The 17,500-nt window shown below is 43.4% G+C and overlaps 1 protein-coding gene across 2 annotated transcripts in view; it reads right to left on the reverse strand.

Annotated features, from left to right (window-relative positions):
- Nucleotides 1-17,500, reverse strand: part of LOC132972335 (genetic suppressor element 1-like) — a 48,888-nt gene that overhangs the window by 10,868 nt on the left and 20,520 nt on the right. The window contains exons 1-5 of one of the 2 annotated variants that reach the window (XM_061035089.1): nucleotides 8,027-8,127; nucleotides 5,657-5,836; nucleotides 2,879-3,078; nucleotides 207-376; nucleotides 1-89 (exon numbers count right to left, since the gene is read on the reverse strand). The exon at nucleotides 1-89 is cut by the window's left edge and continues 112 nt beyond it. In XM_061035089.1, the coding sequence (XP_060891072.1) occupies nucleotides 1-89; nucleotides 207-376; nucleotides 2,879-3,078; nucleotides 5,657-5,834 (637 nt within the window). In that variant the 5' untranslated portion in view covers nucleotides 5,835-5,836; nucleotides 8,027-8,127. Of the gene's footprint in view, nucleotides 90-206; nucleotides 377-2,878; nucleotides 3,079-5,656; nucleotides 5,837-8,026; nucleotides 8,128-17,500 lie in introns of those variants that run through there. The other variant, XM_061035088.1, reaches the window with a different exon arrangement.

The following is a 17,500-nucleotide window of genomic DNA, read 5'->3' on the forward strand; positions in this document are numbered from 1 at the left end:
CATCGGAGGTGTGGAACGGCCGGAGCGCTCTCAGGTACTCCTCCGGGACTGCACCCGAGGGAACCACGGGGTGCATCTGTCCAGGTAAGCTGTACAACCAGTGAACACAGTACTGATTTCAAAACACTTCATGTGACTTAAAAAAACCTTTGTGTTAACGTTCTTAGGGTACAAATGGTTCCAGTATGAGTGTGTGATGCACTCACCTGAGGCTCTGTAATCTCGGGTCTTGCATGACGGCGCTCGGGGTGAGGCCAAATGGGTGAGCCAGAGGGTGTGGTGAATGGGTGGGAGGAGTTCTTTTACCCTGCTGTTGCTGCTGGGTGTTCTCAGCACACACTCGATCCCTGCCGAGGCCCTGAACACTAGGCTCAGCCTGACAAGGAGACGAGACAGTGTGTGAGCTGACATGACTATATGTGTGTGTCCATAAGTTTGAGGTTGTGCTGCTGGATCAAAAAGTGAGCGAGAGAAAAGTTTATGCAAAAGAGGACAGGAGAGAGAAGATATGAGGAGGAGTGACTCCCTGAGCTGCAACCAGAGGCTCAGCGGAGTGGAAAAGTGGGTCTGATGTGTCACAAGAGGTCAAGATCAAAGTGGAAGGATGATCCTGATATCTGGCCAACTGCTCTCTCTCTGTCTGCCTCAGAGCCTCACACTTAGGGGATTCAGTCTCCCACAGTTGCTTTGATCCTTGATTGATTATAGAAAATGTCCACCTTTAAATCACCACTAAAAAATTAAAACACACACCAAAAAAAGGCAATAAATCCCAAGGAGTTGAAACTAATGTGTATTTTATTATTGTAGTTTTTCAAATGTAAAAAGAGTTACCAATATGATGAAACACAAGGACGCTGTGTGGTGCCATTACTCTTCTCAATCTTCACCAATGACCTTCCTCTTGTTGTAAATCAAAGTAGAGCAGTCGCGTATGCAGATGACACACGCTTTTATTTACCAGATGTATAAGTCTGTCACAGTTAATTGTCTTATCTTTTAGTTAAAGGTGTCCATTAAATCCATTAAAGGTGGGCCTATGGAACAAGTAGAAGACTCCTTGGTGTAAATATCAGACCGCAGAGTCAAAGCAGATCAGAGAGAGAGAGAGAGAGAGAGTCAGTTATAAAGACATGTGCTGGATTTGTACCACAGCATTGCATCGCTAGTTTAGTTCTAACTCACTCAGACTACTGTCCAGCAGTGTGGTATAACATTTTCACATGTGCATCTTGTTACTACGGCAACATACAGCAATACAGGACAGACAAACCACAAACAAATGACCTCTGCCAGCAACACCCAAACTGCTACCTGAGTTTAGTACAACACTTGACCTGCGGTGATTTATCTGCACTTTGCATGACTTTAAATAGTTTTGAATGTGCTGCTCATGGAAAGCAGCTTCTAAACCATCCTCTCTCCCACTCTCTCTTTTTATCATTCAGCAATCTGCGCTCAGTTCAAACAACTCAAACTTTAACACAACACATGGAGGGGTCTGGAGAGCAGCCACCACATTCCTTGACCTCTGACCCCTCAAGACAGCCAATGGCCTTCACAGATGCACCAAATAAAAACACCAACAAACTGTGTTCTAGGACAAGCTGCAAAGCCCTTCTCACTGTGCTCATACTTACACACTCCCTCCCCTCCTTCTTAACATCCTATTCTCTGTTTTCCTGCCTCCCTCCCTCCGTCTTCCCCTCTGAATGTCTGAATGGGAGCCCCGGGGCCGGCATAGCCACAGAGTGGTCTTTGTGAAGGGGGAGAAAGGCTGCTCTGATCCAGGGGGGAAGTGGCTACTGTGGGGGCTCACCCCTGCATTGTGTGAGGGGGGCCGGGTTCCTCACCCCACCTTAAATTCACTCGTACATCCACAGACAAACACACACACACACACACACACACATACACACACACACACACACACACACACACACACACACACACACGTCCCTCTTCACATCCCTAAGCCCTTTTGTGGTGAAGGGTCAAGTACACACACACACACACACACACACACACACACACACACAAACACACACACACTGCAGGAAGCTGAACACAATAGGTGCCAGTCTGTGCAGCCTCCAGTGTTTCTTTACAAGCCCCTCATGTGTTGCTGCAAAAGACACGGACTGATCAGCGAGAGGAAGAGAGAGTGAAGAAGAAGAAGAAGAAGAGGTGTGAATGAAAATATAGGAATGAGACTACAATTCTACAATTCACTTGGCAGACGCTTTTATCCAAAGCGACGTACATCAGAGAGTAAGAACAACACAAGCAAGGATCTAGAAAAAAGGGAACAATGTCAGTAAGAGCAAACGATCAGCTTTGAGTCTGATTGGACACACAGGTGCTGACAGGAAGTGACCAGAGGCAAAGCACAACATTGAGGGCAGTTCTTGAGAGCTCTAATCAGTATAGAAACCATCTTATAAGTCGTCGTTATCAAACAAAAACCATCGTCATTACCATCATCATCATCAATAATATGGAGACCATCATCATTAAGTTAGTAGGTATTCATGAAAGAGCTGGGTCTTTAGCTTTTTCTTAAAGGTGAAATGAAGAAGAGAAGGAAAGAAAGAAAGAAAGAAAGAAAGAAAGAAAGAAAGAAAGAAAGAAAGGGACGGCTAGATTTTGACAGTAAAGATGAGAAGCACTGGGACTTGTTCTTTAATGGAGGGAGCAGCAGCAGGACACTTATAGGAGATAGAAAGAGACAGGCCACTCATCTGTGCTGCAGACAGACAGACACAGAGACACAGCAAAGGAGGAACCAGCGGAAAAATAAACACAAGACAGGAGAACAGCAGATGTCTCAAACTTTGTCTGCAGCTCCAGCAGGTTTTGTTGATGACAAATGTCTTACCTGTCGTCTGTCGGACCGCCACAGGCCGTTGGTGGTCTTCGTCGGGGCAATGGTGACTACCGGAGGGGTGCCTGGGACACCGTGGCCTCTGGCTTGGCCCAGGAGGGGCCCTAACGAGCCTCGCTTAGGGGTGGTGACCGGTGAGGTGTGGCTGGTGCCTGGAGAGGAGACAGGAGACGAGTCGCCGCTGAGGGCAGCACCTGAGGAAGAAGAGAGACGAGATTAACGACAGCAGCAGGGGGGGAGAGAGAGGGAATAAAACGACAGCTATGAGAGGGCTAATCAGAAAGATAAGATCTTGTTGTGTGCACGTTACATTTACTTTAGTAGGTTATTGGATACGTGCTCCTACTGATACTTGTTTTTTATTTGTTTTTTTGGTACATTGTTATGTCTGCTCTACGTCTGTCCTGCATGATATACATTTTTTCATATATTAACCAAATGCTGCTTTATGTGTATCCTGCATGGTTTATGTATTTTCTCCTGTGGCTGCTTACCTGTCTGCTTAATCACTGTCATGATATTTATATTTTTGTAGCTTTTAGCGATGTTTGAATTTCTTTTTTTTTGTAGGGAGCCTTCTATAAAATCTGGCCAGCGACAACAGATGAAAATTAGCCTTTTGGGCTAACTCTGGCATATTTACTGAAATGTTTATTAATATGCAATATCCCTGTAAAATAAAAAAAATAAACAAAATAAAATAAAACAAAATAAAATAAAATAAAATAAAATAAAATAATAAATAAAATAAATAAAATAAATAAAATAAATAAAATAAATAAAATAAATAAAATAAATAAAATAAATAAAATAAATAAAATAAAGATTTCATGATCAAACAATTTCCATCCACCTGACAAAATACAGATGGTACATAAAAATTCTTTCTTGACAGTGTCTGGTCTGTGACGAGGTAATCAGTGACTGAATCATTTTGATGAATAGCTTTCAGGCAAAATGTGACAGAAAGAAAGGAGGGCGTAAAGAGAGCCTTGAATTAGAAGAGATTAGGGGAAATAGTGCAAGATGAAAGTGTGTGTGACTGATGAAAAGTTTCTAAAATCAGACAAAAAACAGACAACAAAAGGAGGATGTCATAAATGAAGGTGATAAAATAGACACAAGGGGTGGTGTTAAAAGTGATACATGTGTGCCTCTTAAGTATACTTTCACTGTATCAGTCCTCCATCATTGTAGCATCCACTAATTGACAAATACACTCAGAGACTTTAAGAGGGAGGAAATAATGAGAAGGAGAAAGGGTGAGATAGAATGAGTTCATTTAGAGCCTTAGGTAGAGAGAGAAAGATGGAGGAAGAGAAATCGAAATGAAGGGGGAAAAAAAGAGAGGGCGAGAGAGCGAGAGAGCGAGAGAGAGAGAGCTTGTTATAATTGAATGTAATTAGATTCTCATTATTAGAAGATGAATGGAAACGGATGAAGGAAGAGGCAGAGAAGGAGAGGTCAGCTCTTATCCAACACCTTCATTAGGACACATGAGCTGAGTGAGGACACACACACACACACACATTTAAAGGGCTACCAGGCAGTGAAACGTTTTTTTTTACAATAATACATAAAACACAACCTTGTTCTGTGAAATGATCTGTTTATAATGTCAGTGAGGCGGTGTGCAAAACATTGTCAAACCTCCAGTCTTTAAACCCCCTGTCGTTGTAAATGAACAGTTTGACACTTCATACTTCCCTTTGAATCAGAGGGTAAAAATAATACTGCTGTCAAATCTGTACACTAAATCTGAAACCAGAATTTAGCTTAGCTCAGCTTAGCAACTGACAACAGAAAAGTCAATATGTTTTTAACATGATCCAGCTAAGCAACAGAAATAATGACAACGTGTATAAAAACCAACACGTGATAAACAAAGCTTTAAAGGGATACTTCACCCGTTGAAACATGAATCTGTATTGACATTGGGTCATATATGTAGAAATGTGAAATACATTTTGAAGTTGGTGCCTTCTTGGTCGAGAAAAGACAGAAAGTGTCTTTTTGACTCATGTGGATGAAAGACACCAAATCCCAGAATGCACAGCACTGCAGGCCACTCCCACTAAGGTCCTCTATTTCAGAATCAGAAATACTTTATTAATAGCTTCCAAGCTATTTGGCGGACGTTAAGTTTGGATTCTGGGAGTGAGTTCCCACCCACTGATCTGTGATTGGTCTGTAGCTTCAGTAGTCGAAAATATGAGGAACTAGCGTTGTAGTTTCACACCGCTAACCACAACAGCTTCCAGTGACGCAATATGATGATTTTTGCATCACTTGAAGCTCCTTTTCAGACTTAAATACAAAGATTTCTCATCTCAGAGGAAAATGAGGGCGGGATGCACGACCATTCAAAAATACTACCAGGTTTCTAATGATACAAAGATTAATGCAGATGGTGAAGTATCCCTTTAACACTGTAGGACAGAATGTTCTTTTAGGGTGTCACCGACAACGATGAGTCTGTAGGTGTGTGTGTGTGTTCATGGATCCACGCTTACTTTTTGGGGACACACATCAGACTGGCAACCACTTCATTTTCTGGGAATGCTTGTCCCAATGATGATGAAAGCCAATTTGGAAGTGAGTGGTAAAGATGAAGGTTAGAGTTATCTTTTCAGGTATGCTTATGTAACGTCCCCAAAAAGTTAGATGAGTAAGCATGTGAGTGTGTGTGTGTGTGTGTGTGTGTGTGTGTGTGTGTGTGTGTGTGTGTGTGTGTGTGTGTGTGTGTGTGTGATCGATAGATCCCCCGCTCACCTCTGGGATCCTCTGCCTGTTTGGCCAGTTTACGCAGGGCGGCAGCAAATCCGGAGTTTGAAGACTGGGCAACTGTGTTCCCATTGGTTAGAGGGCTGAGGGGACTGACGGTGGCCGTGGTTCGCGTTGCTGTGGAGATCATTCCTAATGATGGTGATTTATTGGACTCATGGTTCATACCTGAGGAGAGCGGGGGGGGGGGGGGGGGAATGTAAGAAAAGTTTAGACATTTGGAGATATTCAAATCTTTTTGTTTCATATCTCCATAAAACATGTACAATACAGTTTGTGTGATTTTTATCAATAGCCGGATCCCCAGCTCATGACGAAACAGCCTTCACAGGCCTAGACTGCGCCGGGCATTATGTGAAATGAGGAACAAGAAAAAATGATCTAATCAATCTTAAATGACTCCTGTCCAAATGCTCAAAGAGAATAAGTGTGTGTGTGTGTTTGTGCCTTTGTGTCTGGACATCATAGTGAGTTCATATACGTCGGTCAGCTTCACTACAGACAGAGAGGAGCGAGCAGAGCTGTGTCAAACAGAGCGCTGACCCTAATAGCAAATCACACACATGAGTACACACATGTCCATTTTCCTCAAGGGAGCCAGCCGACACATCTTAAGACGTCGCGAGCGTCTACGCGCAAACACTGTCAAGTATCACCGCAGCTTTTACACTCTCACAAACGCACACAGTGATAACTAGCAAACACATTGATCCACTGATAGTGAGCACACACACACACACACACACACACACACACACACACACACACACACACACACACACACACAGAAAACGTGTTAATGGTAACCTTTGTCTTCACCCTCTACCCCTCTTACTGACCCACTAATGTTAATTACAGCTGGAATTAGCCAGCAGTGCCCCCCCTTGCCTACTACAGCTATGACCTCATTACCACCACAACACACGCACACACACTAACACCTATCAAACACACACACACACACACACACACACACACACACACACACACACACACACACACACACACACGCACTCGCCACAGAAAGAAAAAAACAAACAAGCAAAAGCAGCAAGCACACTCATGAAATATTCATACACGCACACTGGACAATATTGAGTTTTTCTCTCCAATAAGGAGGAAAGTAAAAACTATTAAAATATAGATAAGTTTGTTTTAATTGACAGAATCATAAACGTTCTGTGATGTCTCCCTTCAAACCGGCCCAGATTTCACACACAAATGAGCAAACACATTGTGGAAGAAGAAGCTGCGGTGCGATTACTAGAGACGAAGATGTTTCTTCAGGAGTGAGAGAGAAAGTAACACATCACGGTACGAGGATCAAAAAGAGGCTGTGGTGGAAAATCAAGTAGACCAACAGAAACAATCAGTACAGTGCAACTTTGAAAATAAAACCAAACCATTGGAGCTTAATTTTGATCAAGGTTTGATTTTTTTTGACCCAACTAGGGGGAGAAAAAACATTTTTTCCCCTCACCAATCCTAACCAAAAAAAAAAAACAGAGCGTTAGTAAATGACCTGTCCATCGTGGTCAATGTTTACATTGAACATGCACACCGCCCACGGCATGTTTGTGCATTTATATGTACACTTTTACTTCCTCAACTTGTTATATCTACTCTTTTCTTTCTTATAATGCTATTCTTTTTTATATATCATTTTTTGTAGAAGCTGACTCTGGGAGAAACGCACAAAAATTCCAATGTACCTGTACTGTCCTGTACCTGTGCAAATGGCAATAATCTATTCTAATGTTGTAAAATACCCTGTTCTTGTTCACTGCTCATTTCTTTCCTGCACTGTATTTATTTATTTGTTTTTTTCTGGCTACACTTGTGTATTTACGTGTCAGGCCAATGAAGCAAATTGGAATTGAAACAGACAGAAAGGGAGATGAAGAGAGTAAAAAGCTCAGATCCTGACAGGCTGTGTGTGTAAATGTGTTTCAGCGTGTGTGTGTGTGTGTGTGTGTGTGTGTGTGTGTGTGTATCTCGGTCTCTGCTGAGCCCAGCAGTCAAGGGAGAGATGATAAGACAGTTTCTATCGACTCTTTCTCTCCCTCCTCCTCCCTCCTCTTTACTCACTTACTCTTTCCTTCCTGTCTCCCCCTCTCTCTCTCTCTATCTCCCTCTCCCTCTCTCTCTCGTTTATCTCAGCATACTGAAGCTTATTTAACAAAGCCAACACAAATAAGCTCCTCTCGGCTTTTCTTTCTTCCTTCCCTTTTCTCTCCTTCTCTACAATCTTCTCCTACAGGCTATTCCTCTGATATTCCTCCCTGTCATTCACAAACACAAACACATGCTAACATATGCGTGCACATAATTTCAAAACATGCAAACAGACACACTCACCCTCCCGCTCACTCTTCACCTCCTGCTCGTCGTCTTTCTGCTCCTCTCTGAGACTCTTTCTCTCTCTCTCTCTCTCTCCCTCTCAGCCTTGCAGCTGCTGCGTGGTCACGTGACCTTTTTTTTCTATCCACTTCCCCTCCTCCTCCTCCTCCTCCTTCCTCTCCACATCTACCCACCCACCCCTCCTCCTCTCCTCCTCCTCCTTGCCCTCTCTCTATCTATCACCTTCTTCCCCGTCAGTCTCTTTTTTTATCTCTTTCCATGTTCTCTCCTGAGATGTACCTTCTCTCTTTATCTCTCTCTCTCTCTCTCTCTCATTTTCTTTTCTCTTTCTATTCTTCATCCTTTTCTCCTTTTGGCGGCTCTCACTCCCGGCAATGGGGTGGGTGTTGGGGTGGGGGGGGGGGGAGGAGGGTTTATGGTGACGACGGGGAGGGTGGCTGTGTAGTTTGAGCTATGTGTGTGTGTGTGTGTGTGTGTGTGTGTGTGTGTGTGTGTGTGTGTGTGTGTGTGTTAACCCTCCATCCATCACCCAGTCTCTCTCCCCTCCTCGTCAGCTCTGCCTGCTTTGGGGACAGGGATGATGTGGGGGGAGGGGGGAGATTTCTGACAGTGACCTTTCACCCTTCACCTCCGACCTCTGCAGCCCCCCCCCCCCCCCCCCCCCCCCCCCCCCCCGAACAGCAGGGAGTTGGAGATTGAAACGCACAACAGCCCTTAATACAAATTAAGACATTTAACTCCCTTCAGGGATGTTTTTTTTAAAGTGATGACTGAATGAATAAACACAACTGAGAGGCCACACCAGCAGACCTTAAGAGGCCACAAAGCTCATTGGACAACAAACAACTGTGGGACGGATGAAAACTGAAGAGCCGACTCGCATCAGTATTGAGGAAAACACATAATAATTAATTATTGAACATTTCCTGCAATTAACTTTCCTCTCTCATCTTGATACAAACAAGATAACAAAGACTACAAATGTACATATTAATGATGCTACCAAAGCTAATAGTATCTTTTGGTTTTACAAAGTTTATGAGTTATAAGAGCAATTCAGAGATACAGGTGAAAACTGCAGACAGAATTCTGAGAGGAAAAGGAATGTGATTCATTTTTGTCTGGTCATCTGGAGATTAAAAACTACAGAACAAACTATTCTGATGATCTCAGATTAGTGAAGCGCTCAAAAAAAGCACAATCCACTCTCACAAGGTATAGGGTTTATGTTAGTAGCTATTACAAGCTAACACTAATGGTTGTGTAGAGTTGGATAGGGGTACGAGTGAAAAACACTTGAATATGGGGGGAAAAAACAAGCTGACATATTAAGTTCGACACAAAGTCTAAAAAGATACTTCTGAAATATCTCTGTTTTTGGGGCACCGGTAACCTAGTGGTCAGTGCGAGCGCCCCGTATATGGATGCTCTGGTCCTCTAAGCGGACGGCCTGGGTTTAAATCCGACCTGTGACATTCCCCACTATCTGTCGTCCCTATTTCTGACTCTGTCCGCTGTCCTTTATCTCTCAAATAAGGGCAAAGCCCAATTATAAACCTTGATAAAAAAAAGTGATTTGTTGTTTTTTACACATCTGACTTTCACTTTAACACAAACTAGAGATGTGTTAAACTATGTAGTATTTATTAGACAGCAGTGCATGATGGAGAGAGACCTTCACAACAGGGTCCTAAGTCTCTGATTAGACTCTTCTCCTCTGTCGCCCCCCGGTGGTGGAATGAACTTCCAAACTCCATGTGATCTGCAGAGTCCCTCTGCACCTTTAAGAAAAAGCTAAAGACCCAGCTCTTTCATGAATACCTACTAACTTAATGATGATGGTCTCCATATTATTGATGATGATGATGGTTGTGACGATGGTTTTTGTTTGATAACGACGACTTATAAGATGGTTTCTATACTGATTAGAGCTCTCAAGAACTGCCCTCAATGTTGTGCTTTGCCTCTGGTCACTTCCTGTCAGCACCTGTGTGTCCAATCAAACTCAAAGCTGATCGTTTGCTCTTACTGACATTGTTCCCTTTTTTCTAGATCCTTGCTTGTGTTGTTCTTACTCTCTGATGTACGTCGCTTTGGATAAAAGAGTCTGCTAAGTGAATTGTAGAATTGTAGAGAGACAGCAGCATAAGATAAAGAGAGACAGAAAATCAAATACAGACATTGGCAGTGTGCAGTAACAGCACTATATTACATACACTGTACCTGAATGTGTGTGGGTCTATGAGTGAATAATAACAATAATTATTATACACAAATATCACAGTGACTTAAAGGTAACAGCAATACCCAGAGTGCATAAAATAGAGCTTCTTTTAAAAGAAAATCCTGGGGGAGAATCCCCCACAGAGCCTCGTATACCCTCGTATATTTGCACATTACATAATCTCAAATCAAATCTTCAGGTCTATATTGAATTCCTGTTTCTCATGTCACTGTGCAGTGTATGAAACAATGATACTTGTTGCTTTTCTAACATTACTGAGTACGTTTTCTTTACTTTTCTCAAAGGTGATGATGAGATGATGGTGGGGGGGGGGGGGAGGGAGCCAGACCATAATCTAGCCTAGGGAACCAAAATGGCTCAAGATAGCCATGGCATCAGCTACTCTTTGACAACAATTGTTCCAGTTAACTTGCTTACATTACACGTGACATTTAGTGGCCCAAGGCGCCTACATGGGTTTGAGTTAAGCTGCATGTCCTTCCCTTTACTTTCTCTTATTGGCTGTCCATAACTAATAGATTAAAAAATGTGACAGAAAATAGTCTAAAATGTTACTAATGCTAATGCTAATGCTATCAGGTTGTAAAACACATTAAAAACACGCTACTGTGAGACATGGCGTCATGCACAGTTTGCAATAAACCTAAAAAAGTACAACTGATGACTTTAACGTTTGTCTCTCTGACCTGCAGTTTTATTTTAAAAATAAACAAAGTAATTGTCATCTACCCTCCATGAAATATGAAGCTCTACACCATTTTTCCATTTAATAAAATTATTCAAGACAAACAGTTCTGTCCTGCAGCTATACACCAAACTGCTGTGGCTAAAAGCAGTTCAATTTGTTCCCAACTTGTATAACAAAACATCCCACAGTTTTGGCAAAATGGAACTCACATTTTTGGAGTGACTCCGTCTGAACGCAAAGTCTCAATCTGCTCAGCAGGATGAAAGTGATTCAGAACATGCTGAGCCCTTCACTCTCTCTTTACCGCTCTCCTTAACTTTCACTCTACTTTCTCTGAACACACATAAAAACAGGTAAACATCATCCGCACAAGGAGGGACTGAGTACTACCTGTCTTATAGGTGATTTGAATGGAAAAAGAGGTTGTAACACACTGCTATGGATGAACCCTCATTGCATGTCTGAGTGTGTCTATGTGCTATTTTATTTGCTTCTTTCCACTTGAATTGATACGACTTGCAGTTACCTCACATTGGAATGATAATTAGAGACACACAAACATGATTTCCTAAAACAAAATGAGCCCTACATGAGTGTTAAGACATCATTATTTGTACTCGCACAAATGATGCTTATCACAACAACTGCTTCTGTTGCTATTACAATAGCTGGCAGACTTTTGCAATCCATCTTACAAGTGCACACACAAAAATAAGAGGGGGGGGGGGGGGGGGGGAGTAGCCAAATGTTTTACAGCCTCTTAAACTTGTCTGTAATAGCAGTCAGAGTGGCGTCAACACAGCGGTCTCCAGGGCTTCTCCAGGGGTAGCTAAATGGCTTTACTAGCTCCAGTCACTCTTCAGCTGCTCGCACAGAGAACACTTAACACTTCCTTTCGATCCATAAACAACAAACACACACACACACACAACCCCAGAGCAGCATCTTCTACACACTAAATCACAAAGACACATGCATGTTGAAAAAGGCAACAAGAAATAACTTCTTTTTCAAAAACCGACACACATATTGTTAGCGTCAATGCTAAAGCAGGAATCAGGATTCAGGCACTGCGCTTCACAAGATGTATGCATGATGTGACCAAACAGCCAGCAACACATTCAAATACTGTAGTTGTGGAGCAGAAAAAAACAGAATTAGCAGCAAGACAAGAAAAAATCAAGAGTTCATGTATTAACTAACACCTGGTCACCTCACCACACCCCGTTTGTCTCAGATCCTTCTACCCACCCTCCCTTCCCTCCTTCCTCATCCCTTCTCTCCTTCCTCATCCCTTCCCTCCCTACCCCATCATACCTTCTCTCCTTTCCTCATCCCTTCCCTCCTTCCCTTCCCTCCTTCCTCATCCCTTCCCTCCTTCCTCATCCCTTCCCTCCCTACCCCATCATACCTTCTCTCCTTTCCTCATCCCTTCCCTCCTTCCTCATCCCTCCCCTTCTTCCCTTCCCTCCTTCCTCATCCCTTCCCTCCTTCCTCATCCCTTCCCTCCTTCCTCATCCCTTCCCTCCTTCCTTATCCCTTCCCATCCCACTCGGCACACGCCTCTCCCTCGTCTCTCTCACTTCAGGTTCAGTCTGGGGCCGTAATCAGTTCGGGTGGATCCATACCCGAGACAGAACCCCCACTCTGAGTCTCTCGCTCGCCTGATCCACCTCCCAGACCAGCCTGAAAGACGACGGCCATGTCACACCTACACCCCTCTCATACACACACATCTGTCAGTATATCTTACAATTCACATTAAATGTTCAAACTAATACTGTTGTGGCGTCAGCGAGAGGTCTATGAATGATCAACACTGCAGCTTTTAAGACGATACTGAAAAACCTATTTTCTTCTCTTGGGCCTTCGCTTCACCTCTGCCTGGCTTCAGGGATCTCTCCACCCTGACCCCTTCTCCATTTCTCAAATCAGTGTTCTTGTCTGCGAGCATCTTGTCACTGTCCGTCAAACACAGAAAATAGATATAAATAGCGAGCTGTTTTTGTCAGTCTAACACTTGCCTCTGTCTGTTCATGTTTCTTTGCTTTGTCATTTCCCCCGCTCTCTCTCTCTCTCTCTCTCGTCTGCTCTTCAGTCTCCTGCCGCTTGCTCAACAGCCTCTCCTCCAATCACGTCGACATCTTTTTCTGTTTCCCCCCCTCTGTGTGATCGATCTCTTCTTCTGCAGCGTGTGGCTCACTCTCGCTGCTCTGATACAGAGATGAAGCAAAAAGGATAAAACTATTTGAGGCACACCGATCTTAACTCTGTCTCTGTTTGTTTGGGGGCGCCTGGCTGGGTCAGACTAATTCCCCGCAGCAGGTTGTTCTGAGTGTGTGTGTGTGTGTGTTTTGGTTGTTGGCGGCGGAGGAGTATACAGAGGGGTCGTTGTGTCACCAGGTGCCGACACCGCGGCGGCTGGACCTACACCATCTGAACAAACATGATCACACACACAGACACACACTGCTGTTGCACAAAGGGGTGTAGGAAGACAAACAGATGAGCAGATGCACACAGGCCGACTGATCAGGCTGCTGCTGCTGCCGGATCACTACAGGTACAGGTGTAACCGAGGTGTGTGCTGCGAGAAAAAACCTGCTAAACATGGTTTTAGTAAACAGTGAAGTTAGTGTTTAAAGAGAAACATCAAGGTGAGGTTTCGGTCAGAAACTCTTGAAGGAAATGAAGTTGTCATGGATTACTTCCTCATTCATTTGGTTTGCAGATTAAACAGGAGCAACAAGAAAAGCAGCCATGGCAGTTGATCCATCCCCGTCATCACCCCATGTCCCCTGTGTGTGTCAGTGTGCTCCTGACTTTGGCTCTGACAGGTATAATGTGTCTGCATCTGTATTGACATGGGAATGTAACTGCTGTAACCAAATATTTTTGCTTTGTGTTTCAAGGTTGTGATCATCCACAGCTTGTGTGTCTTGTGAAGGAAATGAGGCTTTTATTGTCAGTATGTGGAAGATGAAGACTATACCATGAATCAGAGGCGCTGCTTGTCAAATAGGCGAGGCAGGCGACCGCTTGGGGCCCCCAAACCAGTAGGGGGGGTCACAAACTTCAACCAAAACCTCAAATGGACCTCATCAAAAGTCAAAACTATCCATGCATTCTTCTGTCTTTTCTAGCAGTTGTTGGAGTATTTCTCAGCTGTTTTCTTCTAAAATATGCAAATTTTGCAATGACAGTATAGGAAACCTCCCTGAGGGGGGCCCCCATCTGACAGCACTCACTATCGTTGCGCCCTGCAGAGTGTTGTGCATGCATTATCGCTTTGAAAAACCTAAGTTCATCAACAAAGAAGAAAGATGTGGAGGAATGATTATCTATAGGTTTGAGGATTAAGCATCAGAGGGACCCCAAAATATATTTTTTTCAAGGGTCCCAACAGACTGTAGAATCGGCCCTGCCATGAATGATTTGATAGTTTACATTTCTACTATCTAGAAATAGCAACATGTTGGGGACTACACATTAAAATGAGTAACACACCAGCCTCTCTGTAAGCCATCAGAACAGTGCAGGTAGTTTAGATTAAAGAAACTGATTATGGGTGCAACCTTTTGATGATTTTGTTGCATTAGATTCTCTCTTGGACCTTTAGTGGAGATGTTGGTTACAAAATTAGATCCAATGAGAACAGAGCAAATATACACCTAATGAACACTAAGAGCTGATTGGCTCTTGACTACACCCATTTCTTTTTTCATCAAATGCTATTTTTAAGGTGAAATATATGATTGAATTGTAAACTTGGCTCATACACTTCAGAAGGTGGAGAAACATGTTCTGCACAGTTTTCCAGCAGGTCCCAAAAACAACATCTTCAGTCAGCAGTCAGAAAGTCCATAATGTTAAATTTGTAATCAGTAAGAGACTGGAAACTAATAACAGTTGCCTAATCTCTGCCCGTTGACTCACTGACGGATCAAAAAGTCTCAGCTTTAATCAAATTACACAAGATTAAATAGATTCTGATTCTTAGATAAACCGCAGACATTGTACCAAAAAAACACAGTCAAGTCATGCTGATCAATTCTTCATTAATTGAATTAATTGTACAATTATGAGTTTAATGTTAACATTGTTTTCATAATGAAACAAAGAGCTGAATGTAAGCATGTGTTTACAAAAGGCTCACCTATCAGCCTCATCTAAAAGAGGGAAGTAATTAAAGAGATTGGAGGTTTACTCAGTAACCCCTGCTGAGCAGCTGGTCTACGGCAGGTCAGGAGCAGCACATGGCGAATAGACTGTGTGTGTGTGTGTGTGTGTGTGTGTGTGTGTGTGTGTGTGTGTGTGTGTGTGTGTGTGTGTGTGTGTGTGTGTGTGTGTGTTGAACTCCACCTGCGGGCAGTGTACAGACACAAAAGCGACGTGATCCGCTTGACTGCTGCTAATGCGCCCCGCGGCATCTATCTCACTCAAACAATACAGTCGCTGTTAAAGGTCCCGGATTAAAGAGCGACTCCTCTGAAAACTCCCATGGGTGCTGCTGCTGTGTGTGACAAACCATCACAGGGGGAAGCTGTGTGTGATACACCGCGCAGTGTTTCAGGACTTTCTAATTGCCTGTTAAAGTTTATAGGAAGCAAACAAGAGCGTTGTTTGATCACCGACAAGTTCGACAAGAAAGATAACATAACAAGAAAACCACAAACACCTCCACAAGCCTCACCTTCCGCGGATGCGTCAAGACAGACGCTTTCAACAACGACAAACAGCGCGTGCCTTCAAAATAAAAGAAGTCACTGCTCCCACTGCTCCCTGTGTTGAAGGAATCTTCAAATAAAAGAAGTCATTGTTTCTGCGATGGCTCAAATTATCACCACACACTAGATGTGTTAATATTAAATAGGCTAGGGAACATTTTGGTGGGTCAACACGCGAATGACATTTTATTTTGAAAGCTGTAAACAGAATCACCTTTCTTATGCTGTCACCTCACTGTTCGTCAAGCTGGAGCAGTCAGGCTGAATGTAAAGACTACTGCCAAATAATGCAATCACAAACTACACACTTTATAGCTTGTGTTAAAGTCGACTGAGGTTTTTTTTCCCTAAAAATGTCTCAAATAAAAATGGAATTTCAATTAACTTGTGTCTAAAGTAGGCAAGATACAGAATAGCCACTCGTCAAAGCAAAACTGCTGCCAAAACGCTTGAAATAATAGCCAGCAACATCATGAGGAGTGACTAGTGATCTTCTTATAAAGTAGATCTTGTAGAAATAAGAAACGGTGGTGTGTTTTAAAAGAAAAAGCCAAAAGGTCACGAGTAGCCTTACGACAGGCTGCAGCCTTTAGTAGACGATAACAAAGCATATTAATCGTTCATCTTTACAATTCAAACCCCCCCCCCCCATGATAACTTTGAAAGCAGCATCCTGGAAGAAGCGTTTTTCTGTAACAGAGAAAACTCTGAGACGTGATGTACTAAAATCATCGGGACAAAAAAAAAACAACTTACCGTCTCAGATTTAAAAAAAAACCCAGAGAAACCTCGGTCCTCCTGGCGCATCCTTTAGTGGGCTACATGAAGTAGACTGTAGCTCTTTATGCAGCGATATCCTGTGTTTTCTCAAGCATATCACTACAACACACGACGATGTGTGAAGGGAAAAGGACAACGCGTTAACTGTCCTCAGAGAGAGCGAGAGAGAGAGGGAGAGAGAGAGGGAGGGAGGGAGAGAGGGAGAGAGAGAGAGAGGGAGGGAGAGAGGGAGAGAGAGAGAGAGAGGGAGGGAGAGGCGGGGTGTGATAGGAGAGGTAAGGGGAGGGAGGAGGAGGGAGGACGAGCACCTGCTCCACTGATGCTCCCTGGAGAGATGGAGGGATGGAGAGGAGGAAGATGTGGCCCCAGACTGCTGATCGCTCACAGCCCGGACATGTTTACAGTCCACTGGAGACAATCAGGTCTGTTCAAGTCAGCCCCCCCCCCCCCCCCCCTGCTGTACCTCCTACAGTACACAAGAGTATACTGGCTAATTAAAATAATACTGCAAGGACTTTTCTGTACTACTGCTGCACTGTGCAGTCAAACAGGCTGGTTATAACAATAATACTCCGGGTACTGTTTTACTATTTCTGCACTCTCACATTGTAGGAGTAACAGGCTAATTATGGTCATAATATTTTTTATAATTTATCCTTTATTTATGAAATTCAGTTCAATGAACATACTACACAAACATAGGCTGAAACACACACACATGCACAAACAGGATCCTGTGGACATGCATTAATGGAGAGATGTCAGAGTGAGGGGGGCTGCACACAGCGAGCGCTCCAGAGCAGTTTGTGGGGTTCGGTGCCTTGCTCAAGGGCACCTCAGCAGTTGCTCAGGAAGTTTTTTCCGGACATGGAGCGACCCTCCGATTCCCAATCCAAGTCCCTATAGACTGAGCTACTGCCGCCCCATAATACTACCAATCTTCCTATTACTCCACACAACCAGCATGTTGTACCATCATAATCAGCAGTGAAAACAAATCGTTTGTGTTAACACCACAGTGTAAAAACGCA

Source organism: Labrus mixtus, chromosome 4, assembly GCF_963584025.1.
Source record: "Labrus mixtus chromosome 4, fLabMix1.1, whole genome shotgun sequence".
Classification (NCBI taxonomy): domain Eukaryota; kingdom Metazoa; phylum Chordata; class Actinopteri; order Labriformes; family Labridae; genus Labrus; species Labrus mixtus.